Here is a 15406-nt window from a genome sequence, read left to right on the forward strand (position 1 = left end):
AAATCCCACCAAGGACAACATCTGCAAGTAGTTTGTATGTTCTCCCCGTGTTTGTGTGGGTTTCCTCCGGGTCCTCTGGTTTCCTCCCACACTCCAAAGACATACTGATAGGGAATGTAGATTCTGAGCCCCATGGGGACAGTGCCCATAATGTCTGCAAAGCGCTGTGGAATTAATGGCGCTAAATAAGTGAGTAAAATAAATTAAATAAATATACTGACAGACCATGTGACACTTAGATTGCACACAAGTGGACTTCATTTCACTAAACATGTCACTTATGAAGGTAATTACTTGCACCAGAAATTTTTAGGGGCTTCATAGCAAAAGTGATGAATACATATGCATATGCCAATTTTTAGTTCTTTGATGCCATAAATTTAATTTCTGCCTATATTTTCTCACTTCACTTCATCAACTTAGACTATTTAGTGCTGATTCATCACACAAATCAGATTGCAAAAATATTTAAACACAGGTTGTAATGTAACAACATGTGTAAAAAGCCAAGGGGGTGAATACTCTCACAAGCCACTGTATAAAAAATATATCTTATATTATGGTGCGTTTAATACTTCCTGACCATTCAGGTTTGACTGTAGGCCAAAAGGTCAAAACAAATGTAGTACTGGATAGGGATTTAAAGGGAGTGTCCAGGACTTCTTCATATTGATGGCCTATCCTTAAAGGAAACCTGTCACCAACAAAAGGCAATCAAATCTGCAGGCACCATGTTATAAAGCAGGGGGAGTTGAGTAGATTGATATATAGTTTTGTGGTATAACTTTAGCTTTCATCATTTTAAACCTCTGCCCTTCCTGGGATTTTTGGTCCAGTTGGCAGTCCTGTCAGTGATTGACAGCTATTTCTGTCTGAAAATTACAAAGAAAGCGCTCAGTCACTGATAGGACCGCCAACTGGATTGAAAATCCCAGAAACGGCTGGAATACCAAATTTTTTCCTACAAAACTATAGATCCGCTAAGCTCCCCTGCTCTATAACTTGATACCTGCAGATTAAATTGAATGCTCATGGTGACAGGTTCCTTTTAAGATATGTCCTCAATATCTGATTGGTGGGGGTGCAACGACCAACACTCCCGCCAATCTGCTGTTATTGGGTCTTGTCATAAGTGATCAGTTGCAAATCGGAATTACACAGCTCCCATAAACTGTTCCCATAAAGGTAGAGGCATAAGGTTATCTAAAATATATTGGTATGCTGAAGCATTAAGATTTCCCTTTGCTTAAATTAGAAGGCCAGCCCATGAAAAACAGCCCCATAACATTACCCCTCCTCCACTAATGGTAACAGCTGGCACAATACAGTCAGGCAGGTAACGTTACCCTGGCAGTTACCAAACCCAGACTTGTCCATCAGACTGCCTGATAGAGGAGCATCGTCACACCACTGTGCGTTTGACAGACTTCAGTGGCAGTATACCTTACACCACTGTATGACACTTGGCATTGTGCTTAGTGATGTAAGGCAGCTGCTTTCCAAACCATTTTGGAATCATTTTGCTGACGTTTTTTGCCGATGTTAATGCCAGAGGAGGTATGGAGCGCTGCAGTTATTGAGTCAGCAATAGACTTAAAAGTAACTTTAAGTTGGTGTCCGCTGGCAATTTGTATGCACTATGTGGCTCAGAGACTACATATTAGATATTGTAAAACAGCGGAACACATCAAACCTGAATTTAATGATTTAAGAGGAGTGGCAACACTTTTGTCCATATTTTGTATATGGACTGACATGTTGACATAATATAAACATTATGTATTTAGAGATTAGCACCTAAAATAAATCTGGTCAAGATGGAGGTTTAAAGCTGGACTGTGGATTTGGCGTCTGTATAAAATGGACAGACTCCTAAAATATATAATAAATTGGGCGCAGTAGTTCAATGCAGTTTATGAGGAATATTTTTTTCATAAGAATTTGGGAAAGTTATGAAATGTCCTATTCCTGATCTAAGGGTCTAGACTTTTAGCTGAGATGAATCTGTGCTACAGTAAATTTATCACTTAAACATGAGCCATGTATGAGGGAGTCGGAGTCGTGGAGTCGGTGTCATGGAAACTGAGGAGTCGCAGGTTTGGTTTACCGACTCCACAGCCCTGGTTTAAAGACTATCCTGTATCAGTCCTCCTGTATCAGTCGCGTAGAAACCTGTGGGTTCCTTTATGTGTAAAAAGTGTTTTCAACTTCCACCAAATACCTTCTTGAGGACTGCTTGATGAAGTAGGTGAGATGGAGGACACCATGAGCACCACCAACCCCATTATAGTCAGTACCTAATGCTGATGTGGTCATAGCCTTTATTTCCCCTAATCCCTGTAGACGTGTCATTGATAGATTAGGGTTGCGACTGGTGGACCTTATTCTCGGATTAGTTTTATAATAACTCTATAGGGCCCAGGAGACGACATCGACCCCATTTAGCCACTAATGTAATACACAAAGTCCTGATTCTATTCTTCTGCTTTCCTTTCTTTCCAGTTCCCTTTACTATGACGTCTTCCCGACATCTGCAGTGTAGCCATACGTTTTAGTAGTTCTTAATGTTTGGGGAGCCGCAGTCGGCCGTCTGTAATATGATGTGGAAATAGGCTTTGATGGCGCTGAATTCCATATGTGAAGAAGCAGAGAGCAGTACTGCGCTGGGGCTCGGCTTCAGATGGCTCTCTGCAGTGTTTTTATACAAATGATCATTTTACTGGTTTGTTCTTGACAGGATGTTCTTCCATGGCCCACAAGCTGCACAATTATCGCCACTGTCTTGGGTTTTTCTTCTTAGTAAAAACAAATTGTGCCATTGCCTGCTGTGCGCACAAATTGGACTAATTGTCATATTGCATCTGTTGCATTATATTTTAAGATACAAATGCAGCTAAAACATGAAGTCTGTTGATTACTGAAGTGCATATCAAGTCGCCAGTTGACGATTTCAGGATGGCATTTCTAGTAAAACAGGTTTCTTTTTTTAATATTTATAGTTTGGAACTTTTTATGCCCAAAAGTTTTCTAGGCGTGATACCTTTATTGGCTAACCAGAAAAAAAGTATATTTTTATATTAGCAAATAAAGGTATCACTCATAGAATTCTTTTGTCTTTTTTTTGGGTATAAAAGTATTGAAATCGATATTTCTGACTAATGCGGTACCACAATGTAATTTTTTTATTGTGCATTATCGTTTGGAACACAATTATTAATGCTATGTATTTGTGGTGTTTTTTAATTTATTTTATTTTTTTTTAAGCATGTCAGCAATTTGCTACTTGTGTGCTGCAAACCCCAGGGGGGTTGTGCATTGTCCTTACCCAGAGGTCTTTGTAATGTCTCTAGGGGCATAATTGATACCTGGAACAACAGTGGCACTTTTTTTTTTTTTTTTATCAGTCTTATGCATATTCGTACTCATGCAAATAGCATAGAGGGCAAGATAACTACAGCTCTAGTGCCACCTATTGGATGTAGCAATAAAAAAACTCCAATATCATCCTGTCCTGTCCGAGCTTGCTAAAGGGTTAAGAAGCCAAACCAGAAACTCCATTTGCAGACTCGTGTTTCAGAGTGTTTGCCTCTCATCAGCGCAAAGGAGATCTGATTGGGCTGGTTTAGAGGCCATGTGGAAAGTTTCTCCTTTGGGAAAGTGTCAAGTATTTCTAAGATGACTTATAGGCCATACAATGCTCCTCTGGGCAAATAGCCTCTTCAGAGAGCAAGAGGACTTGACCTATAGTGCCACCTATTGGATGTAGCAATCCTAAAATAAATCTGATTTCACTTCCTTTCATATCAGAGCTTCAAGTAGTATCCACTGGGGAGCAGCAGTAGACATCACTGGCACAGTCAGCTTATGAGTGGCGACACTAGTGACCTCTGTTGCTGCAGGCCAAAAGTTCTTGTTAAAACAGTTGTCCAGTACTTCACCCCCCCCCCCCAAATGTATCCCCCCCGGACCTCTAAGATTTATTGTTCGCGCTTTCCCAATGAATGGGGAGAGGCAGAGTGTGCGGTGGATGCCGGGCGTGATGCTGGGGGTAACCCCGCCCACAGCCTGGCATCCACCGTGGAACCAGGAAGATAAAGACCCCTGGCTGGTCACGTGATGCCTGTGAGCGGCCAGTGATAGCGCCACTCACAGGCAGTATCTGCAACAGGAGGTATTTGCAATAAGTCTTAGGGGCGTCAGGGGGATACATTGGAGGGGTAATATAAAGTGGTGTACAACCCCTTTAATAGCTTTGATATGAATGCACTGGAGCGGCAAACATGGGTGCAAATAAAGGATAGGTGGGAGCACAATTATAATGGGCAAAGAAGAAGGAGACAAACTGCATCGGGTTTGACTTAACAGGTTGTAACTGTACCTTTGCAATCTGATAATGCACTGTACTTTTGCACCACCTTCACATGGTATTATACCAACATTTTGAATCTAGAACATTTGCCTAAAGGGGTTCTCCAATAATGCAAAAATGATAACATGGCCTCCATCACGTAATTCAAATGGCAGGCCATCCTAGTTGCATATCAAAATAGGCTGCAGTCTGAAGAAACACAGCCCCGGAGACCCCAGTCTCAACTGACAGAGAAGCTATATCTTAAGGTCTCTTGCCTCCCTAAGCCTTCTCCTTGACTGACTGAGCAGGGAGGAGTGAGGCTGGAGAAAAAAATTGCTTGTACTTGTTCACCTGAGGAGAAGATTTATGTCTTCTGATGGCACAGCTCTTCTCCTAAACTCACTGGAGGTGTGTGCGCTCACTATACAGCTCTTCTCACAGTTGAGACACAGGTCTCAGGCAGTGTTCAGACTGCAGCATGTTCTAACACATGACTAGGATGAGCTGCCACTTGAATTACGTGACGGGGGCCATTTTATTGTATTTTTGGAGAACCCCTTTAGTTAGTTGAAGTAAGAAACTTCTTGTGCATTGAGCATTGTGTTTTTGGAGTGCATTGTTTAAAGCTGGAATGGAAAAGGTCTGTCAGCACAAAATTACATATTGTTCAAACCAAGCACAGGCACTCTATGCACCCTTGGCGTGATCGTGCAATTCCGTGCACCTTTCCAGCTATTTGTTTTGCTTGTAAATTTACTGTTTGACTCCTGTAAAGCCAACGCTGTCATTCAATGAAGAGGGGTGGGAGTGGGGGGGCAGAGATAGAGGGAAAACAAGTAGGGGGGAGGATGCACAGAGCTCGTGTGACTGGCTTGAACAGTCATTTTGTGATGACAGACTGCCTAAGTCTGCTGGTTGTATGTATGCAGCACTCTGCAATCTCAATTAGTTGTCGGCAGAGGGAAACATGACTACAGGCTAAACCACTTATTACAAGAACACCATGGTTATACAAAGTCAACACTACTCCCACTGTCACCAGCTGTAACATATGGAGTCCTCCTCACTGGGTAGATCTAGGTTCTGATTAATTTAGCTTATTGAATACATTTAAGGGTCAGGGTCTGAATTACATTTTTTTGTATGGGAATCTAAATTGATTTTACGGTTTGAAGTGTGAATAAATTTGGGGTCTGATATCTGCTTTAATTCTTCTATACGTGGTTTGAATTTTGGGGTATAAATTAGTAGTGGCTTCTGACGTCTGGAGTCTGAATTTTATATATTGGTCTGTATTAATTTTGCTATATAAGGTTTTAAGCCTTGTGTCCCCATTTTTGAAGTAAAATAAATGGTTCAGCTTCATAGGTAAGAATTTTTTCAGGGGTTCCTCAATGCTAAAAATGTTGAGAAACTGTAAGGCATAAAAAAGTTGTTCCACCAAGTCTATCCCCCTACCCTTTCCTGCATTGGCACTGGGAAACGACAACCTTTTTAAAGGGAATCTGCCAGCAGGTTTTTGCTATGGAATCTGTTAACAGCATATTGTAGACAGAGAGCCTGATTCCAGCGACGTATCACTTAATGAGCTGCTTGGTGCAGTTTTGATAGAATCCCTGTTTTAGCTGATACAGATGCAGCAGAGCTAAGACCTCTGGGCTGTGTATACCCTTGCCCACACCCATGACTGGCAGCTTTCTGTGTACACTGTGAATTGTCAGCCAATCAGTGGTGGGGGTTACACAGATTAGCCTGACTGGTCTGCACGTGATATGTAGTGCTCTACTGATAATCTCCTGCTAATAAAACACTGATTGTATTGAAACTACAGCACACAGCCTAGAATGTGACACATCCCTTGAATCAGGCTCTCCGCTCCTACATTATGCTGCTGTCAGATCAAATAGCAAAAATCTGCTGACAGATTCCCTTGAACCCCTTAACCTGTGTGACGGCATTTTCGTCACGTGTCGCTAAGGGTTGTATGGAACAGGCTCAAGAGCTGTATTACTTAGGCAGCACCTTTCTCTAACAGCTGTTAAGCTTTGATCGCTGCTGTTAACTATTTAGATGCTGCTGTCAAGCACTGTCCTAATGTCATCACTGTGTGATGGCTAAATTTTCCTCTCGTAATGCGATCGTTTAGATCCAATTGATTACCATGGCAGAAGTAAAATTAAATTAAAAACCTGTTGTTTTTTTTTGTTTGTTTTGTTTTTTAAATGCACGGAAGCTAAAATAATCCTACTATTCCCCTTTGAAAAATAAAGAACTTAAAAGAGCAAACAAAAACCATGAACTTATTTGGCATCATCATGCCGGAAATAGTGTGATCTGTCAAAATCTAACCGTATTTAAACTGTATGTTGAATGTGGAAAAGAAAGAGGTGAAAAAATTGTTGTTTATTGGTCACTGTATTTTCCTTAAAAAAAAAAGAAAAGAAAAAAAAAAAGAGATTAGTTTTATATTTACCCCCAAATGGTATCAATGAAAACATCAGGGTGCTGTAGCTTTTTTTTTGTGTCTTGGATTCTGTAGCTTGATGAGATTGTGTGGGGCTAGAAGTGCTGGAATTTCGGGGAGGGAAGTTGCAGGTTTGGTTGGGACTTGAGCTATTGGCCTGTGTGTGCCGTCATCTCCTGTCAGAAGGGATTAATCTTCCCATCTCAGTGGTCTGAACAGTCCCCGCTGTCCGTGCTAGGTGTTCGCTATAAGTCCTGGCATTGAGCCTAGATGGCTGCGTCCAAAGGAGGCGGAATGGTAGTAAAATAGTTCCTAATTCTGAAGTGTTTCACTTAATCCTCCTTTTACAGCAGAGGAGAGGAGTGACTGGCAGGGATATCTGTGTAATTGATCCCTATATTAACGTTCCCCTTTTCAAAAAACAAAGGCTATGTAATTACACCTCACAGGCGCACGACCAGGCAAGGAGCAAACTTCTTAGAAAAAAAGAGAACAAGAAAGCAAAAGCTGTTAGGCTGTGTGACCACGTAGCATTTTTCAAGCGTATATGCTGCGGAATTTCCGCAGCGTAAACGCTTGAAAAACGCATGTATATCCGCACCCCATGGTCCCCAATGGGATTCCGCAAGTTCTATGCACATGCTGCGGATTTTTCCGCAGCGTTTATGCCGCGTTCAAAAATCCGCAGCATGTCATTTAATTTTGCGTTTCCGCAAGCGGAATTGCCTTTGTCCAATGCATAAAAAACGCAAGGCAATTCCGCATGTGGAAAACGCGTGATAAACGCGCGAAAAAAGCGCGATAAACGCGTGCGGAATTCCGCATGCGTTTTTCCGGGAGAGGACTTGCATTTATGCAGCAGAAATTTTCTGCTTCATAAATGCAACGTGGGCACATAGCCTTACAGAATTCTTTTTAACCCGATATCTTGCTAAGCTGTGAGCCACCTTCTGGACCCCCGAAATAAGCGGTCCTAAAGTAAACAAGAATTTTTTTTAGTAAAATGATGACCACTATTATATTTATATGTGTGTGTGTGAGTAATGTGTATGTTTGCATAAATATGTATTGTGTGTGTGTGTATGTATGTATGTATGTGTGTATGTATATGTATGTATGTATATATATATTTATTTATTTTATTTTTTTCCCATGAGTAATCGTGTAGCCAAAACCTTCTTCATCATATGTAAATGTTGCAATTTTTGACCAGAAGTCTCTTGTTTTTCAGGTCTCTGCCTGAGGTGGTACCAGTAGTGCAGACATGTTCCGTAACAGTCTGAAAATGCTTCTCAGTGGCGGAAAATCCAACAGGAAAAATCGTTCCAGTGGTAAGACTATGTAGTTAAAAAAAAAAAATTCTAAATTTTTCTTAAAAAAACACAACACACAAATTCTCCTGTGGTGGTGCTACAGGGAAATTGAACACTTTACCCAAGATACAGTATTTGCAAGATTTATTTTTTACAATTAAGAGGCCTGCCAATATCTGTGGTAAGTGTTCAATCTCCCTGCAGCACCACCACAGGAGAATTTGTGTGTTGTGGATTTTTTTCCTATTTGGTAATGTTTTTTTTTTACTTTCATTATCTTCATTAAAAAATCAAGAAAACAAACAAAATTAGTAATCTTGTAATTTTCACACTGGCCACCTCGAATTCTTTACATTCGTATTTGCCATCGCAGGAGTTTTCTTATCAGCAGAGGCAGGATTACAATGACAGACAGAACCTCTATACCGGGCTGATAATACAGGATCCACCAATCACGATAGGCAATGTCCCAGCTTACCCTGCTCCCCCTCCCTTCACAGTGAAGTTTGCACACACTCATTAGACACTTCAATACAAAAGATAAGGATCCTACCAATGGGGTCAATGTACGTGTGTTGTTTCCTGAAACAGGAAGTTAGAGTCTAATAATAAAGCCCCAGTGGCCAGTGTCAAAATTGTAAGATTTCTATTTTTTTAATACAGATTGTAATGTGTAAGATAAAACTTTTTTTTTTAATGTTTTTAAATAAATTTAACGCAATAGTTCATTTTCTGATGATTGCTTCCCTTTAAGTATTGCACAACTCTCATTTAAATTAATTGGTGGCCATGTGATGTACTGGGTTCCCCAGAGAGATGCCATTTGTAGGCACTTTTCGCTCTGGCTAATAGATGAGGGTCTTTTTTTTCCGTTCTAGTAGGATAATTAAAAATCAGTTTTCTAAACCGGACAACCCCTGTAAGCTGTTAGCAATGGCGTTAGGTTCCTAAAATGAAACCTTTGTTTTTTTTCATAGAATTCTATAATTATTTTACTTACATTCTAGAATTCTGTCTGGATTTGACCTAGACGAAACGACAAAATATAACGATGTTGTGCGTCCATAAGGAGTCTAGGATTCTTGTACTTCTCATCTTTATAGTTCTGAATGTGTGAACCGCGTGAGCAAATATGGTTGTTTTATTTGAAGTATTTTTGCTTTTTCTGTGTGGTCATTTTGACTGTAATTATTATTATTTTTTTTTTTTTATCGTGGTGCTTTATCGGAGTCTGGAATTGGCAAAACTAACCTGTCCAATCTAAATCTGTGCTTTGAGTGATTGGATCATTAAAGAGGCTGTCTCTCAACCCCGTTGTAAATCCACGTTGGCCCAGTAATCAAACGATTGCTGCAGGTCTGGCTTCACAAACTCCCAATGAGCAGCTGCTATGTGTGAAGGAAGCTATGGCTCGTGGATCCAGAGGAATTGTTGTGTAACCTGACCATGTAGAACCAAGATGTCTGTCCACTGAGACCGATAGAGGGGCTCCAAACACCAATTTTGGCAATACTAGCCTATCTAATGTGAATGGGACCTCCGGACTCTTCCTGACAATTTAGTGGGAGAGAAGGATTGGGCATATTAAATTTCATCACCTGATAGTTTTGTTCTCCAAGTAGATGTCACCAGAGATGTCTGGCAGTGATATAAAAATAAAGGTGTGTTCCATCAAGCTATAATGGGTGTGTGTACAGTACAGACCAAAAGTTTGGATACACCTTCTCATTTAAAGATTTTTCTGTATTTTCATGACTATGAAAATTGTACATTCACACTGAAGGCATCAAAACTATGAATTAACACATGTGGAATTATATACTTAACAAAAAAGTGTGAAACAACTGAAAATATGTCTTATATTCTAGGTTCTTCAAAGTAGCCACCTTTTGCTTTGAGGACTGCTTTGCACAGTCTTGGCATTCTCTTGATGAGCTTCAAGATGTAGTCACCGGAAATGGTCTTCCAACAATCTTGAAGGAGTTCCCAGAGATGCTTAGCACTTGTTAGCCCTTTTGCCTTCACTCTGCGGTCCAGCTCACCCCAAACCATCTCGATTGGGTTCAGGTCTGGTGACTGTGGAGGCCAGGTCATCTGGTGTAGCACCCCATCACTCTCCATCTTGGTCAAATAGCCCTTACACAGCCTGGAGGTGTGTTTGGGATCATTGTCCTGTTGAAAACTAAATGATGGTCCAACTAAACGCAAACCGGATGGAATAGCATTCTGCTGCAAGATGCTGTGGTAGCCATGCTGGTTCAGTATGCCTTCAATTTTGAATAAATCCCCAACAGTGTCACCAGCAAAGCACCCCCACACCATCACACCTCCTCCTCCATGCTTCACGGTGGGAACCAGGCATGTAGAGTCCATCAGTTCACCTTTTCTGCGTCGCACAAAGACACGGTGGTTGGAACCAAAGATCTCAAATTTGGACTCATCAGACCAAAGCACAGATTTCCACTGGTCTAATGTCCATTGCTTGTGTTCTTTAGCCCAAACAAGTCTCTTCTGCTTGTTGCCTGTCCTTAGCAGTGGTTTTCTAGCAGCTATTTTACCATGAAGGCCTGCTGCACAAAGTCTCCTCTTAACAGTTGTTGAAGAGATGTGTCTGCTGCTAGAACTCTGTGAGGCATTGACCTGGTTTCTAATCTGAGGTGCTGTTAACCTGCGATTTCTGAGGCTGGTGACTCGGATAAACTTATCCTCAGAAGCAGAGGTGACTCTTGGTCTTCCTTTCCTGGGGCGGTCCTCATGTGAGCCAGTTTCTTTGTAGCGCTTGATGGTTTTTGCAACTGCACTTGGGGACACTTTCAAAGTTTTCCCAATTTTTCCGACTGACTAACCTTCATTTCTTAAAGTAATGATGGCCACTCGTTTTTCTTTACTTAGCTGCTTTTTTCTTGCCATAATACAAATTCTAACAGTCTATTCAGTAGGACTATCAGCTGTGTATCCACCTGACTTCTGCACAACACAACTGATGGACCCAACCCCATTTATAAGGCAAGAAATCCTACTTATTAAACCTGACAGGGCACACCTGTGAAGTGAAAACCATTTCTGGTGACTACCTCTTGAAGCTCATCAAGAGAATGCCAAGTGTGCAAAGCAGTCATCAAAGCAAAAGGTGGCTACTTTGAAGAACCTAGAATATAAGACATATTTTCAGTTGTTTCACACTTTTTTGTTAAGTATATAATTCCACATGTGTTAATTCATAGTTTTGATGTCTTCAGTGTGAATGTACAATTTTAAAAGTCATGAAAATACAGAAAAATCTTTAAATGAGAAGGTGTGTCCAAACTTTTGGTCTGTACTGTATATACAGGGGCGGACGTGCCATTGGTGCAACCTGTGCAGCCGTGTAGGGGGCCCACTATCACTATTGCAAAAATCTTGCTCATAAGTGTGTGTTTGTGTGTGTGTAATATATATATGAGCAAGATTTTTACAAATGATCACCCTACAGCCGTTGTGCAATAAGTAACATTATATGGGCCCTTTCCAGTTAAACAGCTCATCATAATGCACAGTTCCACTTGCTTTGGAGGTGATAGTGGGCCCCCTACCTCTTATATATAATATAGTGGGGAAAAAAGTATTTAGTCAGCTACCAGTTGTGCAAGTTCTCCCACTTAAAAAGATGAGAGAGGCCTGTAATTGACATCATAGGTAGACCTCAACTATGGGAGACAAAATGAGAAAACAAATCCAGAAAATCACATTGTCTGATTTGGAAAGAATTTTTTTCAAATTTTGGTGGAAAATAAGTATTTGGTCAATTACAAAAGTTAATCTCAATACTTTGTTATATATCCTTTGTTGGCAATGACAGAGGTCAAACGTTTTCTGTAATTCTTCACAAGGTTGGCACACACTGTTGCTGGTATGTTGGCACATTCCTCCATGCAGATCTCCTCTAGAGCAGTGAGGTTTTGGGGCTGTCGCTGGGCAACACGGACTTTCAACTCCCTCCAAAGGTTTTCTATAGGGTTTAGATCTGGAGACTGGCTAGACCTCTCCAGGACCTTGAAATGCTTCTTACGAAGCCACTCCTTCATTGCCCTGGCGGTGTGCTTGGGATCATTGTCATGCTGAAAGACCCAGCCACGTTTCCCCACTGTGTATGTATGTGTATGTATGAATGTATGTATATGTATCAAAAAAATAAAGGGAACACTTAAACAACAGAATATAACTCCAAGTAAATCAAACTTCTATGAAATCAAACTGTCCACTTAGGAAGCAGCACTGATTGACAATCAATTTCACATGCTGTTGTGCAAATGGAATAGACAATAGATGGAAATTATTGGCAATTATCAAGACACCCTCAATAAAGGAGTGTTTCTGCAGGTGGGGACCACAGACCACATCTCGGTACTAATGCTTTCTGGCTGATGTTTTGGTCACTTTTGAATGTTGGTTGTGCTTTCACACTCGTGGTAGCATGAGACAGACTCTTCAACCCACAGAAGTTGCTCAGGTAGTGCAGCTCATCCAGAATGGCACATCAATGCGAGCTGTGGCAAGAAGGTTTGCTGTGTCTGTCAGCGTAGTGTCCAGAGACTGGAGGCGCTACCAGGAGACAGGCCAGTACACCAGGAGACGTGGAGGGGGCCGTAGGAGGGCAACAACCCAGCAGCAGGACTGCTACCTCCGCCTTTGTGCAAGGAGGAACAGGAGGAGCACTGCCAGAGCCCTGCAAAATGACCTCCAGCAGGCCACAAATGTGCATGTGTCTGCACAAACGGTTAGAAACCGACTCCATGAGGGTGGTATGAGGGCCCGACGTCCACAGATGGACATTGAAGCAATGGACTGGCTCCCCTATTCCCCAGACCTGAATCCGATAGAGCACATCTGGTACATCATGTCTCTCTCCATCCACCAACGTCACGTTGCACCACAGACTGTCAAGGAGTTGGCGGATGCTTTAGTCCAGGTCTGGGAGGAGATCCCACAGGAGACCATCCGCAACCTCATCAGGAGCAGTTTTTCCACTTTAATTTTGGGGGTGACTCCAAATTCAGACCTCCATTGGTTCATAAATCTTATTTCCATTGATGATTGTTCACACACACACACACACACACACACACACACACACACACACACACACACACACACACACACACTTATATGGATACACCTAAATTAAATGGGAATAGTTGGTGATATCAACTTCCTGTTTGTGGCACATTAGGGAAAACTTTTCCAGATGGGTGGTGACCATGGCGGCCATTTTGGATCCAACTTTATTTTTTTCAATGGGAAGAGGGTCATGTGACACATCAAACTTATTGAGAATTTCATAAGAAAAACAATGGTGTGCTTGGTTTTAACGTAACTTTATTCTTTCATGAGTTTTTTACAAGTTTATGACCACTTATAAAATGTGTTCAAAGTGCTGCCCATTGTGTTGGATTGTCAATGCAACCCTCTTCTCCCACTCTTGACACCCTGATAGCAACACCGCAGAAGAAATATATATATGTATATATGTGTATACATGTATGTGTATATGTGTGTGTATATATATAAAACAATTTGCACAGCTTTGAAGTCTGCCTCTTACGCTTCGACAAACTTTTTTGCACAAGTCTCTTTAGGTATTAATTTCTTGAAATGCATCTCTTATGTAATTAATGTCTGCCGTGCTATACAACAGTCTATGCACTATATTTCACACTTTGTTATAGTAGATACTAATAATAAAAGACAGGCAAGTGTCAGTAATACAGAAGCCCCTGTGCATTCATTCCTACAGGGGATTGATTCCAGATTGAATAGGGACCAGACTCCACATTGACACTATTATATTTGAGCTCAAACACACGGCCCGTGGGCCGCATGCGGCCCCTGAGGCTGGTTTATGCGGCCCACAGGCACAGAGCCCTTGACGTTCCCGACCTGGTCCAGGAGGAGCCGCCGACAGCAGCGCTGCATTGCCGTGCAGAGATAGTCTCCCAGCACAGCATTTCCAATGCCAGCCGCCGGCCAATCAGAAGCCAGCAGCGGACACCTGCGTCCCAGCGCAGCGGCGTATGGCGTCACTGCCATGCGCAGATGTCAGCTGCCGGCCTCTGATTGGGCCGCATGCGCACAAAGGAACGGAGGACAGGTGAGCGGAATCTTTTTTTTTTCTCTTTTATGTGTGTGAAGAACAGCACAGGGGACAATTCTATAAGATGGGGACCAGGATGGGGCATTACTACCAGATGGGGGACATTACTCCAAGACGAGGACCAGGATGGGGCACATTATTGCAAGATGGGGACCACCAGGATGAAGCACATTAGTGCAAGATGGGGACCACTAGGATGGGGAACAGTACTGTTAGATGGGGACCACTAGGATGGGGCACAGTACTGTAAGATGGGGACCCCCTAGGATGGGGCACATTACTACAAGATGGGGACCACTAGGATGGGGCACATTACTACAAGATGGGGACCACTAGCATGGGGCTCATTACTGCAAAATGGGGACCACTAGCATGGCGCACATTACTGCAAAATTGGCACCACCAGGATGGGATACATTACTGCAAGATGGGGACCACCAGGATGAAGCACATTAGTGCAAGATGGGGACATCTAGGATGGGGCACAGTGCTGTAAGATGGGGACCACTAGGATGGGGCATATTACTGCAAAATGGGGACCACCAGGATAGGGTACATTACTGCAAGATTGGAACCACCAGAATGGGGCACATTACTGCAAGATGGGGACCACCAGGATGGGGTACATTACTGCAAGACGAGGACCAGGATGGGGGCACATTACTGCAAGACGAGGACCAGTATGGGGGCACATTACTACAAGATAGGAACCACTAGGATGGGGCACATTACTCCACGATGAGGACCAGGATGGGGGCACATTACTACAAGATGGGGACCACCAGGTTAGGGTACATTACTGCAAGATAGGGACCACCAGGATGAAGCACATTACTGCAAGATGGGGACCATCAGGATGGGGCACATTACTGCAAGATGGGGACCACCAGGATGGGGCACATTATTACAAGATTACAAGATGGGGACCACCAGGATGGGGCACATTATTACAAAATTGGGACCACCAGGATGGGGCACATTACTACAAGATTGGGACCACCTAGATGGGGCACATTACTAGATGTTTACCAGAATTACTATATGGTGCTAATTGTAAAACAATATTCCTGTATGTGGCCAATTGGGGGAAATAAAATTGTAAAAATTAAAAAAAAAAAAATTAAAAATAAAGCATGAAAAAATATTTT

At 42.1% G+C, this 15406-nt stretch overlaps 1 protein-coding gene across 6 annotated transcripts in view; it reads left to right on the top strand.

Annotated features, from left to right (window-relative positions):
• Window positions 1-15406, top strand: part of TANC2 (tetratricopeptide repeat, ankyrin repeat and coiled-coil containing 2) — a 483567-nt gene that overhangs the window by 186317 nt on the left and 281844 nt on the right. For all 6 annotated transcript variants that reach the window (XM_073683149.1, XM_073683148.1, XM_073683153.1 and 3 more), the window contains one exon: window positions 8047-8146. In XM_073683149.1, the coding sequence (XP_073539250.1) occupies window positions 8080-8146 (67 nt within the window). In that variant the 5' untranslated portion in view covers window positions 8047-8079. The remainder of the gene's footprint in view (window positions 1-8046; window positions 8147-15406) is intronic.

Source organism: Phyllobates terribilis, unplaced genomic scaffold (assembly GCF_046119375.1).
Source record: "Phyllobates terribilis strain yellow unplaced genomic scaffold, ASM4611937v1 Scaffold_5__5_contigs__length_657084704, whole genome shotgun sequence".
Lineage (NCBI taxonomy): Eukaryota > Metazoa > Chordata > Amphibia > Anura > Dendrobatidae > Phyllobates > Phyllobates terribilis.